The 15431-nt window shown below is 41.7% G+C and overlaps 2 protein-coding genes across 8 annotated transcripts; one reads left to right on the top strand and one right to left on the bottom strand.

The window, feature by feature from the left end:
* Window positions 1–882: 882 nt before the first annotated feature.
* On the top strand, window positions 883–4909 carry LOC128454142 (zinc finger protein Gfi-1). Of its 7 annotated transcripts, XM_053437402.1 has the most exons (9): window positions 886–1058; window positions 1417–1536; window positions 1990–2039; window positions 2120–2339; window positions 2497–2691; window positions 3146–3549; window positions 3743–3880; window positions 4025–4190; window positions 4305–4909. In XM_053437402.1, exons 4-9 carry the CDS (start codon window positions 2228–2230, stop codon window positions 4481–4483), a joined length of 1194 nt encoding a protein of 397 aa, XP_053293377.1. In that variant the 5' UTR covers window positions 886–1058; window positions 1417–1536; window positions 1990–2039; window positions 2120–2227; the 3' UTR covers window positions 4484–4909. The 7 variants fall into 7 exon arrangements, with proteins under 7 accessions (XP_053293380.1, XP_053293377.1, XP_053293375.1 ...); XM_053437400.1 differs by lacking the exon at window positions 1990–2039 and having other exon boundaries at window positions 1414–1536; XM_053437399.1 differs by lacking the exon at window positions 1990–2039.
* Window positions 4910–5446: 537 nt separating this feature from the next.
* On the bottom strand, window positions 5447–15426 carry rpap2 (RNA polymerase II associated protein 2). The gene is made up of 12 exons (XM_053437394.1): window positions 15343–15426; window positions 15130–15175; window positions 14813–14927; window positions 14224–14322; window positions 14072–14137; window positions 13869–13957; window positions 13544–13579; window positions 12255–13365; window positions 11427–11533; window positions 10909–10989; window positions 8521–8589; window positions 5447–5742 (listed from the first exon to the last, which is right to left on the bottom strand). The coding sequence occupies exons 1-12, from the start codon at window positions 15386–15388 to the stop codon at window positions 5598–5600; spliced, it is 2010 nt and encodes a 669-aa protein (XP_053293369.1). The 5' UTR covers window positions 15389–15426; the 3' UTR covers window positions 5447–5597.
* Between the last annotated feature and the right edge of the window lie 5 nt (window positions 15427–15431).

The raw sequence follows: 15431 nt of genomic DNA on the forward strand, positions 1-15431 counted from the left end.
GGTGGCTGTGGTAGCACTGATAGTGTCCTTTTTCTACCCTGTGTTTGGTTTCCTGTTCTGAGTCAGTGTGTGACTTTGAGTTTGAACCGAACGGTGTCACATCAACAGTGTGTCTCACTTCAGCTTTTTATTTTTTGTTATCAGAATGAACTCAATGTCAAACAGCAGCTATAGACCTCAGACCTGTCCTATTTATAATAATAATAACTTTATTTGTATAGCACTTATCTAAACGAGGTTACTAAGGGCTTCACCCAAAAGTCCATGGCACAATTAAGAGGACTTTATGACGACTTAGCTCAAATGAACACGTGTTTAAGTTTTTCATTAGAGTGAGCAACTGAGCACTAGACCGAAGGGTGAATTGGATTCTCTCTCCGTGCTGTAGGCTGCCCCAGGTTGGAGCGATGTTGAGATGAACTACAGTTAAATCTTTAAGATGTGTGTTAGTTTAGTTGGAGTCTGACCATCTGTTTTTTTAACAGGAAACCTAAGTCTGATGGCGTCTTTGCTCCGACACTGTGATGAGGAGAGATCAACAGTTCACCTTACAAATTTGAGTTGCTTGCCAAATTTTAAGGGCTGATTATTATTTTTTGACCCTTTTCAGTAAGAAAATGCATCAACATCAACATGCTATAAAAATAGTATTTAAATTAATTCTAACAGGCAATGCCACTGATTTACTGTTGCTTTATTCAAATGTGTAAAGATTGTGGCACCTGTCTGGAATCTAATCAAGACAAGAATCAGTGGTTTTGTTTGCTTGTCATGGCTGACTGACATGGAAATGAATTTCTTAAGAGAGAGAGGGGAGGAAAGAGACTTAAAGAGAGAGAAGAAGAGAGAGAGAGAGAGAGAGAGAGAGAGAGAGAGAGAGGGGGGGGAAAGAGAGAGAGAGAGAGAGAGCGAGAGAGAGGGTTTGTGTGGTCTCTCTCTACAACCTGTGCCTGGTGTTAAGACTTTCAGAATCCAGGCGTACAGAGGTCAGGACAGTGTGTACGTGTGTTTGTGTGTGTGTGTGTGTGTGTCCTCAGAGCTGCAGGATATATTCGTGTGTGAGTACAGGACATGTGTTTAAAGCTTTATACCTCTCACTATCTCTCCGCGCTTTGCTTGCAGGTCTCTAAACTTACTGCAGCTGCATCAAACAAACTCTGTTCCCACATCTGACAAAAAAACAAACAAAAATCGATGTCGCTCTGCTTCAGCGAGACCTTGAACACCCGGAGAACCAAAACCTGCGCAATGATTTGTTCTTTGACAGATTTCTACTGGCACCTGTTTTCTTAAACACATATAGTTTCTTCTGCATTTCTTTAAGTGGACTGTGTGTGTGCGTGTGTGTGTGTGTGTGTGTGTGTGTGTGTGTGTGTGTGTGTGGGGGGGGGGGGGGGTATTAATGATGTAAAGCAGTACAGGCTGCAGTCAGTGTCACTGTAAAGAGATACTCCAGCTCTCCACCGGCAGGCTGTTGTGCGCAGCGGCCGCGCGCGTCTCATTAACAGGATCATTTTACAAGCGTCAAACAAACAGGTCATTATCCATCACAGCCTGCAGCACCACAATACCGCACGAGCACAGACACACGCACTCAACATGTCATTGTATAGTCTTTACAATCGCATATGGTTTGAATGGGACTCCAACAAGCCCAATGTTGCGCTGGTATTTTCAATATGTGTATCAGAGTGTTAGTTTGAATTTATCTCAATGTCTTATAATGTTGATGTAACATTTCTAACTGTGCCATCTGCTTAGAAATTGATATGCGCACATAAGAAACATTAATTGCAGGAATAAAAGCTAGTAAAAGTTATAGTAGATCGAGGGATCGTTACTTAACCCATTGTATCCTATTGACTAAGATCCTGAAGTCAGATGTGTCCCTTACAAAGTGTCCCTGTTTAACTGAGTCTACAACTCTGAGAGCGCCATTAAATACATTCAATATCCTCTCCTCAATCCCATATTTGCCGGGACCCTCAGAGTGGATTAAGAGGAGGTCCTGCTTTCGACCACCTGCACCGTGACACCTGGTAAACGGCACTGCGTCTTTGCACATGCGTAATGAGCTGCCAAAAATCCCAACGCCCGTCTCTCTCTTGTCAACCAATAGTGTCCCAATCTGTCCGGAGTTAAAGTCAGTGCCGGGCGCAGACGGGTGGAGTGAAGTGGAGGATTTCAGACCCGATCAGCAGCTCACACCGACAGAAGGAGAACAAACATGCCGAGGTCTTTTCTGGTGAAGAGTAAACGGGCCCACAGCTACCACCAGCCCCGCTACCTGGACGATGTCTACAGCGGGTTGGATTCTATCCTGGCTCAAGCGTGCGTGGGTAAGTTCGACTGTGCGTAATTACGCACGAAAATGGTTGAATTGTGCAAATGACAGAGCGATTTAACTTCATGAAAATGATTTAATTCAACATCAAAGTAAAAACAAAAAGTTGTTGGTTAAGACAAGTCAGTTAACTTGTTCTCTGTTTTCAACAGAAACCAAATCTCAGGCGGAGAACTTGGAGCCGCATGAGGATGTTAGCGCCGGCGCTGACAGTCTGTCCCCCGGGTCCCGGCTGCTGTCTCCGGGTTCGCTGTCCTCCAGCTCCCCGCTGAGCTGTGAAGGCAGCGTGTGTGACCGATCCCCCGACTGTGATTTCTGGCGTCCCCCGTCTCCCTCCTCCTCACCAGGTTTGTTCAAATTCATGTTTCATTAACACTTTTGCTATTTTAAAAGAGTCAGAACAACTCAGCAAACTTTTCTAGAAGCCTGTTAATGTCATAATTATTAAGAACCCTTAGTTTTAAATTGCAGTTAAACCACACCCAATGAGTGCGTATACTCTGTATGGCATAGTTGTTATATTATAATAAAGGAAAACAAAGATCAAACTTATTAATTTTAATATCTGTGAGTCCATTGCTGATTGATGCACCTAATTTGTTTTTTAATCCGAATTGAATATTCACCTATAGCATGTTTGTAAGGTGCGACATTTTGATGCAGAGATTTGAGGGTTTTAATCAAATAAATGTACTTAGCCGCGTAAGGCCCAGTGCAGATTTTAAATGATACATTTTAAGACATAAACTGCCGCTCGTCAGTTTGCATGCAAACTTACAATACGTCGACATTGACCCCCAGATTCAGAGAAGTGCTCCACTCCAGCAGCGGAGGACGGTCACCACTTCAACATCCCCCTCTTCCCTTACTCCTGGTCGGCATACACCGGCTCCGAGCTGCGGCACCTGGTCCAGAGACCCTACCACCACCACCACCAGGGCCACAGAGAACCGAACTCACCCGTCAGCATCTATGGACCAGAGGACAGCGGCACCGAGCAGCTTTACGCACAGCGAGGTCCTGTGGCCGGATGCTACCAGGATTATTCCTCAACGGCCCAACACATCCGCAGGATGCGGGATTCGGAGGAGCTGTATGTGGATGTAAAGCAGAAGCCCCCAATTGCGGAGATCAAGTCTGAGAACGAGTTCATCAGCGCCAGCTTCGAGTCCGATGGATCATACAAGTGCATTAAATGTTACAAGGTTCGTTCATTGAGCTTCACTTCAGAGATGCTGATGATCTTGTGTTATTGATTATCAAGATAATACATTATTATTGTAACATTTATTTGTGGATAATCTTCTTAAGCTAAATTGTGTTATTACAATATATTTATTTAAATTTTTATAACATGTATTGTAAGTGTAAATGTAATTTATGTGCATTTCCCTATAGGTGTTCTCCACACCTCACGGTTTGGAGGTTCATGTCCGGCGGTCGCACAGCGGGACGCGGCCCTTTGAGTGCGGGATCTGCGGGAAAACCTTCGGACACGCGGTGAGCCTGGATCAGCACAGAGCGGTTCACTCACAGGTAGGCCCCGAACTGGAAGCTGCTCAAAGGCCTAGGGGCCGCACATCCTGACGCAGAGCCTCTATATGACAGTTCTGCCATCAGGAAGTTAAAAAATATATAATTTCTAAGGTTAAACTTAATGTTTTGAATTATTTTTGTCAGGAGAGAAGCTTCAGCTGTAAAATCTGCGGCAAAAGCTTCAAGCGCTCCTCCACACTGTCCACGCACCTGCTCATCCACTCGGACACGCGGCCTTACCCGTGCCAGTACTGCGGGAAGAGGTTCCACCAGAAGTCAGACATGAAAAAACACACTTTCATCCACACAGGTGAGACACTGCGCACCCAAAGTCCTCGTACGTTTCATGTTTAAAGGCCTCGCCGTGCGTAATGCGTTAAAACCAGCCTCCATGTGACCTTGTGCCTTTTTGTTCCCGCTGTAGGAGAGAAGCCGCACAAGTGCCAGGTGTGCGGGAAGGCCTTCAGTCAGAGCTCCAACCTGATCACGCACAGCAGGAAACACACGGGCTTCAAACCGTTCGGCTGTGACTTGTGCGGGAAAGGCTTCCAGAGGAAAGTGGACCTGAGGAGACACAAGGAGACGCAGCACGGACTGAAATGAACTCCTGTCGACGCTTGTTCGAATCCTGCACTTTTAATATAATGACCATACAAATGGATGATCCTGATTTATTTTATTCTATTTTATTTCACTGTTTGTTGCATTTTCCTTCGAAAACGTAGTTCATTATCTAGCCTGAGATATTCTGATTGGTTTTATGGAAATTTAACTTTATTTATCGAGTGTTTTTAAATTATTAATATTAAGAGTTGAATTATTTTAAATGTCCACATTCTTTAAAATAAGAATTAAGCTGTTTACATGTTGTCAATGTATGTGGAGAAATTGAAAATTACCTTCTGAAGCTCAGCTGTTAGTTTGTTTCAGTTTAACTCAATTTGAAGAAAATGTTTATCATAATTTAATAGTTTTTAAGTTTCGACCCACAGTAACACATTAAAAAACGGAATACATTTATCAAAAATCCTTCTGTCTCCCTCCTCTGATTGTTTGTTTACTGTAAAAAAACGAGAAGCTGTGTTCAGACATGCAGGGGCCATCAATCACATCCACAATCTACATGACAGCTCAAAGTTATATCTCCACTGAAAGAAAACGTTTTGTTGCGTGCGCCACCTGTTCCAAACCAAATATTTTCAGTAGCATACCCATATAACAAATGACATTATGGCGCCATAAACCCCCATGTGAAGGAAGTCTGCAGAAATAGCGTCACGTTTATTGCAGCAGAAGTTTCTTCCAGCACGGCAACAAGCAGCAGTAGTTCCAAATGACGGTTTCACTGGCGGAACGCTGGGTGTGATTTATTTGGCCGTGCTCGGGGAAGTCTGGGATCTGATTTGCTCATATCTCTTGACAGATTGTGTACATACAATAATGTTGAACCGCAATATCAACAGACTCCACGCCTACATCCTAGATCAGATTGTGGCGTGATGGACTTTGTGTCATTTTCATGTTGGATGAAGAACACATGGAACAAAAAAGACACAAGCTTTCGTCTTCACAGTTTTTAGAACCAAATTTATTTCAGAAAAATAAACATTTCAGAAAAAAGTCTGGAAAACACATTTACAGAATTCCGTTGGGAATCTGACATGACGATTAATTATTAATCTGTCCATGCCTGTGTGTGTGTGTGTCTGTGTGTGTGTCAGTGTGCTGGGGTTTTAAACAGCCGAACTAAGTTCAACAGATCCTGCTGTTGGAGATTGAGCTCTTCCATCATCGTGTTCAAATACGCCGCTGATTCCGTCATCTCAAGGGCCTCTCTCACCACCAGAGACACCTCTGACAACCTGGGACACAGAACACACTCAATTATACACAACTGCGCGCTGAGCATTCATTTGTGTATGAATGATAAACAATAAAGATGAACATACAAGGACACAGACTTTAAATTCACACTTTCAGTCAACAAGGTTCACCACAGGATCCAATCAGCAAAGTGTTGACCAGGGTTCATGTTGAGTCATACGGAGTCATGAAACACTTTGTTTAACATTGTGAGTTAGGGGAATTTTTTCACTCTTTTCCAATAGAGTCATCACGGATCTTGATGAAAAAAATAATCTGGCCTATTTAGGGAAGAGATATCTTTGAGTGTTTGATATCTGGTGCAGCTTGATTGAAGTTAAAAAGGCTGTTGGGCCTTGGCTGACGTATGCGCTCTAGTTCTGTGTCTGTGCACCACCTGAATGGATTTTAAAGGAAGCCATCCGGGTAGGTTTAAAAATGTCAACTCTCAGTTCAAAGTTGATTTAAAATGAATCAAGGGGTTTAAGAATATATAACATTGAGAATAGTTTTATTACAAGTCAAACTCTTTTTTTTCTGCAATGAACATTACAGAGTGAACAACTCCACTTATCAGAGATATTTCCAATCACATCAAAATGTTGTATTAACCAAGTCCCAGTTTGTCCACATTCCAAAGTCCATTACCAGGACCTCTGTTTTGCAGCCCATTCCTTTTTATATAATGCAGTCCTATACCATTACAGGACTCCTTGGCTTTAGGATAGATTTGTGTTACCTAGTGGAACTCCAGCTGCACAACACTTAAAGTGTATTGTTTGGGTTAAGGAGAGACCACGATGTAAATTATGATTCTGATGTAAATTGACCAGGGGCCACTGAGGGAGTCATAAATCAGAGAGGGCCGAGCATCAGGTGAAAGTTTTCCCACCCGGGGCAAAATACCCATTTTGCTTGAATGTATACAGAGGAACTACTGCGTGTGTTTGTGTATTTAACTAGTTAACAAGGCTCTCAGGTGGAGATAAGGCTCGGAGGTGTCCGTGTGTACTCAAGACGGAGCAGTACGGAACTGTCCATGAACCAAAACAGCAAAATATATAACATTACCCATTTAGATATTTACGTCATTTTAATTCCCCCTGTTTTCTGAGGCCCAAAGTGAACTGGACAGTTGAATTGTAATGTGGATATTTCCATTCGTCTGTCTGCCTTATTTCTTTACTGTAAAGGTCAAGACAAAAATATATAACCCCTCTCTAAACAACAACTTGCACCGACTCATCATCTCAACAACTCTCGATTGTTGTTTACCTGCCGGATTAAATCCAGTTCGAAACCCCTCTAGCTGATCATCACTCTCCTCATCCTCCCTCCCCCGCCCCTCCTCCCCCTCTACCTGCTCCATCTACCTCTGTGGAGGTGCACTGCTGGATAATCTCCGGTTCACCCCGGGGTCTAGTGTTGCAGTGGGGGTATCCATTATTCAGCTGGCCTGGACAAAAGAGGCCAGGCTAGCTCCACAGCTGCCATGCAGCAGACAGATAAGACAGCACACCAAATTATTCATGATGGAGGAATGGAAGGACGGAGAAGCTTGAAGTTAAATAGGAACTAATGAAATCATTGAGTACCAATGGGACATATGACAAAGAGGATACATGTTTCCAAAGGAGTTAAATATCTCAGAGCATAAAATGGAAGCGAACTGATATGAAGCCGTCACATGGCTTCTCCTCATGCCACTGACAACAGCTGAACATGTAAGAAATACAGTACGTTTAGTAGCTGGATACAATTTGATCTAAAAAACAGTGGTAAACATTTCTCTCATCATCAACAGTTGACCTTATATAACCCCTGCAATCAGGTTCAAGTCATAAAGCACAGATAACAAGTCTCAAACTATTCTATTTCTATTCATAATTCATTCCCTGAACATTACAGAGTGTTAGAGATTATTATGTAAAATCATTTCTACTTGTGACCCAAAAGAATGATTTATACAACACAAACCACTTCACTTTTCAGGGATTTCCAATCACAGCAAAATTTCGTATTAACCCACTCTTTTGCAGCCTATTCATTTTTATATAATGTATTATTAAGCCATCACGGGACTCCTTGGCTTTAAGAGTGATATGTGTAACCTACTGGATCTCCATCTGCACAACAGTTAAGGTCGATTGTTTGGGTTTAGGAGAGACCACAAAGTAAATTATGATTCTGATGTAAATTGACCAGGGGCCGCTGACGGGGTCATAAATCCGACAGAGCCGGGCATCAGGTGAAAGTTTTCCCACCCGGGCCATTTAAAATGTCTAGTTTGCTTGTGTGTGTGTGTGGTTGTATTTAACTAGTTAGTAAACAAGGCTGCTTGTGTGTGCCGTCTGTCCTGCATCACGGATCTAGAGAGGGGCAATCAGGTGGAGATAAGGCTCTGAGGTGTCTGTGTGTACTCAAGACGGGAGCAGCACGGAACTGTCCATGAACTATCAGCAAAACCTAACACACACAACATATGGCTTGATTTCCTTGGAATTCTTTTTTTCTCTGTCTCCCTACTTCTTCTACGACTCGAGCAGTAGGCTGTGCAGCTGTCATGGAGCACCCTCTCAATATTGGACACACACACACACACACACACACACACACACACACACACACACACACACACACACACACACACACACACACACACACACACACACACACACACACACACACACACACACACACACACACACACACACACACACACACACACACACACACACACACACACACACACACACACACAGAGAGAGTAGACTTACAGATGTAGAAGCACCAAAGCAATGAGGGTCCACTCTGGAGTTTTGTGGATGATGTTTGTGTTGCTGAACCTGTGGTGTTGAAAAAAGAAGTAACAGGTTAACGCTGCAGAGAAAACTGCCGGTCATAACATAACTAACTCTGGGCGGGTGACAAAAATGACCCAATTCTGATGTTAAATAAACATGGAAAACAAAATGTGCTTGAGACCCAAACAAACACCGCAAACATTGCCTGCAATACTTCAGTGATGTATGCTGCTGTGACAGCTCCGTGTATATTCTATGGCTTCAGCCTCTCGTCAGCGGGGCCTCAGAGAGAATTCCAGGAAGCAGGACCTTGGAGGTGTTAACTCTGCTGCTCGTACAGCTTTTAAATCACTGACAGAGATTTAAATCAACAGCAATCCTGTTGACAACATCCGAACCAGCCGATGGGAGTAGGCAGTATGGTTACGGCAGGAAATGTTCAAGTTCAATTTTTAAATCCTCAATTTATTTTTATTATTTGATTTCTACTTTAATAAAGCACTATACTGACTACTACTAAAATGTATTTATTATATTTATATTATGTAACAAATCTGCAGAATGAAATGTTCTTATAGGACTTTTTTCAGTTTTTCGAGATATCAAATGAGGAAAATCACAAATTCCAATAATGAATAAATTCCATTAAGCTGCATCAGTTTCAGGGTCTTAGTGTTTTTTAAGAGCTGACAAGGCTTACTTAGGCAAATGTTTACAACAGTGCCACACTTATTTCATTAACAACACATACGATTCTCTAACCGTTACAATCAAAAAGGTTTGTGTGAAAAAAGGCATGAAGGTCCGTTGAGCTCTAATGACATTATTTAGGTAGGGTTTATTTTTTATTTCACATTTACCACCTATCAGTCATATAACAAGTTATGTACATTATGAAAGTATTATCAATCAATTTGAGTTGTATAGCCCATATTCACGAACCACAATTTGTTTCATAGATGTTCAGGGTGACCCCCACTATCTGTGTGTTAAGTTATAAGTCATTTGACTGTGTTAAACTGGCAAATAAATTGTTTCAAGTACTTAATGTACTTACTTAATGTCGACATTTTAATAAAACAAAGGGAAAAGCCAGCTTAGTTTTTATTATGGGATCCAAAACTTCCCCCGAAGAAATATTAATTTTAAAAGGTTTCTGAAGCGGCTACAAAGATTTTTCACTTTATTCTTGTTGAGGATATCACGTTTAAGATTTGTGAGGCCAGCGTGACCTTGGCCTTTGGCTCTCAAAGTCAATTGATTTATGTTTTCTTGACATATCACGTTCACAGGAACGGGACGGACGTATGGACAACCTGAAAACATTATGCCTCTGGCCACAGAAGCATTAAAAAGCTCACAACAAGGATGACTCCTTTTGTTGTCGTTGTTCATTTAGACCTGTAGGGGGCGCCGGAGTTCTTAAAGTCTTCCCACAGTGTTGAGGAATTTTAAGAGCCCATCTTGGGCTTAGTGCGTTTCAGTAAAGTTTAGTCTGCTGCAAAGTGAAATCATTGTTCTTGATAGGCCTGATAGGCCTTGTTTGTATTATTTAGTTTCTCAACAAAGTTTCACCAACTAACTGGTTCACCCACACACAGTGTTTACCATGATGTAGAGATTAACAGAGAAATGCAAGACAGCCACAAGATAAAATAAATAAATAAATAAAAATTTAACCCAGTAAAACATCCTCCTCTGGTCTTGTTTGCAAAGGGGAAGGTTCATCCTAACTTTTATTATCCCATTCCGGTACTGCAGGAACAATGCCATTGTTACCTATGGCTGTGTTTAGAGTTACCAGTAAGCATGATGACACATACTTTAAGAAGTGGATGAGTGAGCTGACCAATCAGAGCAGGCGGGGCTGTTGGTGAGGTGGGTAGAGATTTCTAATGGAGCTTTTCAGATAGAGCGTGACGATGTGCCTTGCAGTGTACCGTTTAAGACAAATGATAATAAAAAAAATATAAAAAAGGCATATAAATATATTCTGATGGACAACAAAATGAAAATTATGAACCTGTTAAGATGCACTTTAAATTAAATTGATCTGTTAATATCTCACATGTCAGCAGTGACACAATGAGCAGAACAGCCCTAGAGTGGAGGCCTGCAGACAGACCGTCCCACAGAAATCAGGCGTAGCTACTGGTTCTTTGATTGGTAATGGAGCTGATGTGAAACATGATGATCTGTCTCCTGCAGATGTTGAATATTACAATTAAAAATCAAAGTATAGTAAGTAAGAAAAACCCATAGCACTAAAAAAAAATGTGTGGGGACAATTTACGTGTGTCCTAGTGGAGGTAGACTGGCAGGGAACAGGGTGTATGGGAGTCTGTGGTTCGCTGTACTGACCTGAACGTCTTGACCAGGTTGTTCAGGTCAGCAGAGACGTCACTCATGGTGAGATGCAGCGGACCCAAAATGTTTCTGAGACTGCACAACACACACATACATACAAGAAGACAAAGAACAAAGAGACAAAAACAAAAGGGACAAAATTTGAATTTAGTGTGAATGTGATTTCAAGTTCCTTTGCCCACTGTTCATTAACTAAGTGCACTGTCCAGTAACTGATGGGGCCTCTGAAGGTGAAGACACTTTATAAAGTGCTAAACACTTCACTCATATATGTAAACAAGTGTATAACTTTATAAACATATTGTGACATGTTTGAACCTTGTATCTCCTAATGGACAGAAATATTAATTACCAGTCAAGATAGAAATAGAACCAAAATGAATGATGGTTCAAAGCTGAGAAAGCCCATCAATACACTGCCATGGATTTTTTCAGATGAATATAGGTGTCCAAAATAAAAGCAAATAAATGGAAAGAAATGCAGTAAATGCACATAGCCGAAAGATACACACCAATTGGTGAGCTTCTCCACTGTGATGTGTTTCTGGATGAGGTGCTGAGATTGAGAGTCAACAAGTGGCAGAGCTCGGTCTGGTGTGTCCTGGTCCTGGTCTGTCACCTGGTGGAAGAAAACCACATGTTAAGACTCAGCATGTGGTCATTTCGTGTCAAATTGCCTCACGTCTGGTCCAAATGTCACAGATTTTAATGAAATTTACTGAAACATGATTCCACCATGTTGTATATTTCTTTGAAGACACTATCCAGTGAGCTGAGAACCCGTCAGCAAAGTACACATTGTGAGGAGTGAGTAATGTGATGCCACTTCAGATAAGTAATGATGTCTCAACAACAACATAGAAACCAAAGACCAAAACATGACACTGTAAAATCAGACCAATTTTAAAACTGCTACAATCACTTATAATGCAATTATTTTATATAATGGGGATAAAATACTGATTATATAAATATGGGGCTGGCAAAGAGCTTTGAAATTAGATGAGAACCACTTCTCTGTGATCTATATTTAGGGAGAAATGACCAGTAAAATACATTGTTTGTCCAAAAAGATAAGATTTTGTTATCATATATGAGACACATGAAATTTACATCAGGTTTTTTTCCCAAGGGACCAAATCCATATGAAAACTTTTAATAAAATCCATGACAATGTGATGATTAGACAGGGAATTACCCTAAATATCAACACAGTCAGTGCTGCACCAATCAACTGTTTACTCATTATGTTTTCAATATAGTTCCTCCATGAGACCAGTTTTACAAAAAGGGACGACCCATCACAGCCCTCCTCTCATCCCTTTTTTTCCTCCACTAACCTTGTTGTGATTTGGCATCTCTATCTTCTCAGGCCACATCCCTTTATAAAACTCCTTTACTCTGAGCTCCATCTGCTCGGTCTCCTCCCTCAGTTTCTTATAGTATAGAGCTGCTGCTGCTGCATCAGCCACTTCACAATCCTCTACAGGGGTCTCATCCTCCAAGTCATCTTCATCCAGCTCCTCCTCTCCGTCATCCTTCCGACTTTTTAGATCAGCGAAAGCAGAGCCTTGTGAATGGTCAGCACCGTACAGGAATTTCAAGGTCTCCTCCGTGCTCCATTCCTTCAAGGTTCTTCTCAAACACTCGAGGATATTCAGCCGGGTGGGGTCGGGTTTGGGTGCAGCCGTGTGGTTCTTGAGTAGATCTCGTAACCCCGCTGCCCCTTTCTTACTCATGCCCACCTGGGTGATGCCGAGTCCTCGCTGGGAGAGCATTGTTGTGCTCTGGCTGCTCTGATGAGCGGTGGTTAGTGTTGAAGAGGAGAGGGGTTTGTTTCCTGCCGGGGGTTGAGAGTCAGTTAGTGGAGGAGAGATGAGCAGTGTTACAGGTTCTGCCTGTGCAGGTGTTGAGTCAACACACAGGGAAACAGTGTGAGGGACTGTCTCAGATAAACTGCACAGATCAATCTTAGCTGTAACCTCTTCCACACTGGGTTCCTTGGGCGAGTCTTTTTCCTCAGTATTTCTTACATGCAGCTTTCCTGCTTCAGTTTTATTCTCCGTTTTCAGTGCATGAGACTCTTTCTCTTGCTCATCTTCTTTAATTTTTCCCTTCTCTACTTCCTGACTTTGATGATGCTCGATCTCCTCCTCATCCCCCTCTCTGCTCTGTTTCTCTCTCCTCTCCATCTTCCCTCGTTTTCCTTCCTCATCTTCATCTGTGCGTTTAGGCAGGGCACCCCAGTGCACCCTGCGGCCGGGCCGCTGCGACAAAACGCTGGAGACAAAGTCCTGTTCTTGTTCCACGTCACTGGTGTCGCTGTGGTCACCAGCAGCACAACCTGGTTGGGAGCTGTCAGGCTGCCTGGGCTCAGCGGTCAGCAGATTCTCAACGTCCTCTTCTTGGAGACGCCTGTCTGACAGAATCACCACCTCACCAGAGCTCCCACTGAACACACACGTGTAAGGCTGAATTAGTCAATCTATCATAAACTCTTAATAACACTTAGAAACATCTAAAAATACTATTTATCGTTAGTATAAATCACATCTGCAACATATCTCCTATATAATGTCATTTACAATATTCTTTACAATGTAATGTAAACACTGAACCGGAAACATACCCATCTCCTCTCATCAGCAGTTTAATTTCTTGAGGGCTGTCAGGAATAAGGGAAGTGAACACATGACCTTATTATACAGAAATTGATTATATATGATACGATAAATTAAGATCAAATTTATTGATCCAACGTCAAGGAAATTCACTTGTCACAGGAGTAGATAGTGCAAATAAGGTAGACACGTTAACTTGTGAAAGTAAAACAGAATAAAATGAGAGTAAATTCAAATATAGAGAATATATACATTATAAAACCTATATCTATAGACGGAATATGTAATGATCAGGTCATAGTTGTGTTTTAGGGAAGAGACAAAGCAACGTACCTCTCATGCTGCCTGAGCCAAAGAGGAGTGTCTGATATTTGTAGTTCAAACTCCTTGGAGGCTTTGTAACAGAAGTTACTGCAATAACACTAAACACAAATAGAAAAGGGGGGAAATAATTTCTTTAGATATATATATATCTATAGATATATATATATATAGATGTATGTACATATATTTTACACACATATAGCAGCACTTACCTTGCGCTCGGTAATGTCATACACTTTATTGGTCTTAGTACAAATTTTATAACGTTGAGTTGGGATCTAAGTGAACAGTAGAAAAAAGATATTAAACTCATGAAACACAATCAACTTATTAGGATTACAAAAGCTGATTCAAAGGCTCTTACCTTGCCCAGTTTATTTGGACATATGGGATAACCACAGAGTTTAGCAATCACTCTCTCCTCTATAGCGTCTTTGTAATTAGCTGAAGTGATGAATTTGGCCTGTGAAGAAAAGAAAACACAACTATGTCACTGAGTGAAAAACTGAAGATGAAGATAAAACTACAGTTTGGAATTGGATTGGAGTTAGGAGGATGTTAGAGCAGTTATCAGCTCACTTTTGTTTAATCTAGGGCTTGATGATGTGGCCAAAAACTATACCAAGATGAGAAAAAAAAAAGAGCATAATATTGACATATATTGGACATTATATCGGATATTATACTGCTTTTGACGAAAATTATTTTCACTAACTAGCACCCGATCATTACAGGTTTAAATAATAAAACATGGGAAGTATGTTTCAAATCACTGTCACTTGTTTCTTTGATTTTAATCCCAGAATGAGAGACATCGCTCTTGGGGACTAGGAGACACTGAAATCTGTCTCAGAGCTGGTGGCGCGTCTGGCAGGTGGATATGGGTTCGATGTGTGTTTGGATTAAACCTGGACCTCCTTCATAGAGAAGTACTGAACTCGGGAGACACGTACACAGTCAACCAGGAAGTCTTCAGCCACATTATCGTCCAGGAGACGCTCCACCACCTTCAGGGCTCGACTCTCCAGGTCCAGCCTCTGCCTCAGCTTCTCCGTCACCACCTCCCTCCTGACGTCAACACACATCACATGCATTGATACAAATGTCAGTATGACTTATTGGTTACTTTTATGACAGTCATCTCTAGAATATAGTTTATTAATTCAACTGTATACAACTATACTCCAATCTGAATGGATTGTGTATTAGGCAGTGCGTTAGCTTGAGGCAGCTCGGGTGAAACATTAGCTTAAAATAAAAAGTTCCTCACCGTCTTGCTTCTTCTTCACCAGTCCTCGCTTTCTCGCGTTTTCCACCTGCCACACAGTGAAATGCTCACATGTTCAAAACAAGCCACTTTGTGTTTAAGCTACAACACGAACAGCTTTGGGACGATATTAAAACTTATTTAGCGTTAGCATGAATTGTATGTTTTTAAAGCTAAATATTATTTTGAAAGAAGAACTGATGAGTAGAAACAGACCATTTTTGGAGGTTTTGTGAGATTTCCTCCTCTGCTGCGTCTCCATGATGTTTCTGTTTTTCGGCGTTACTCAACTTTGACCCGTGACG

Source organism: Pleuronectes platessa, chromosome 13, assembly GCF_947347685.1.
Source record: "Pleuronectes platessa chromosome 13, fPlePla1.1, whole genome shotgun sequence".
NCBI classification, from domain to species: domain Eukaryota; kingdom Metazoa; phylum Chordata; class Actinopteri; order Pleuronectiformes; family Pleuronectidae; genus Pleuronectes; species Pleuronectes platessa.

Bases quoted from the DNA above. Each gene is read 5' to 3' on its own strand.
- rpap2 (XM_053437394.1), bottom strand. From the start codon at position 15,388: ATGGAGACGCAGCAGAGGAGGAAATCTCACAAAACCTCCAAAAATG. The intron at 14,928-15,129 runs GTGAGGAACTTT...TGTTGACGTCAG, and splicing joins GGTGAAGAAGAAGCAAGACG to GAGGGAGGTGGTGACGGAGA. The intron at 10,990-11,426 runs GTGTGTATCTTT...TGTGTTGTGCAG, and splicing joins GTGGAGAAGCTCACCAATTG to TCTCAGAAACATTTTGGGTC.
- LOC128454142 (XM_053437405.1), top strand. From the start codon at position 2,228: ATGCCGAGGTCTTTTCTGGTGAAGAGTAAACGGGCCCACAGCTACCAC. The intron at 3,550-3,742 runs GTTCGTTCATTG...ATTTCCCTATAG, and splicing joins AGTGCATTAAATGTTACAAG to GTGTTCTCCACACCTCACGG. The intron at 4,191-4,304 runs GTGAGACACTGC...TTCCCGCTGTAG, and splicing joins ACACACTTTCATCCACACAG to GAGAGAAGCCGCACAAGTGC.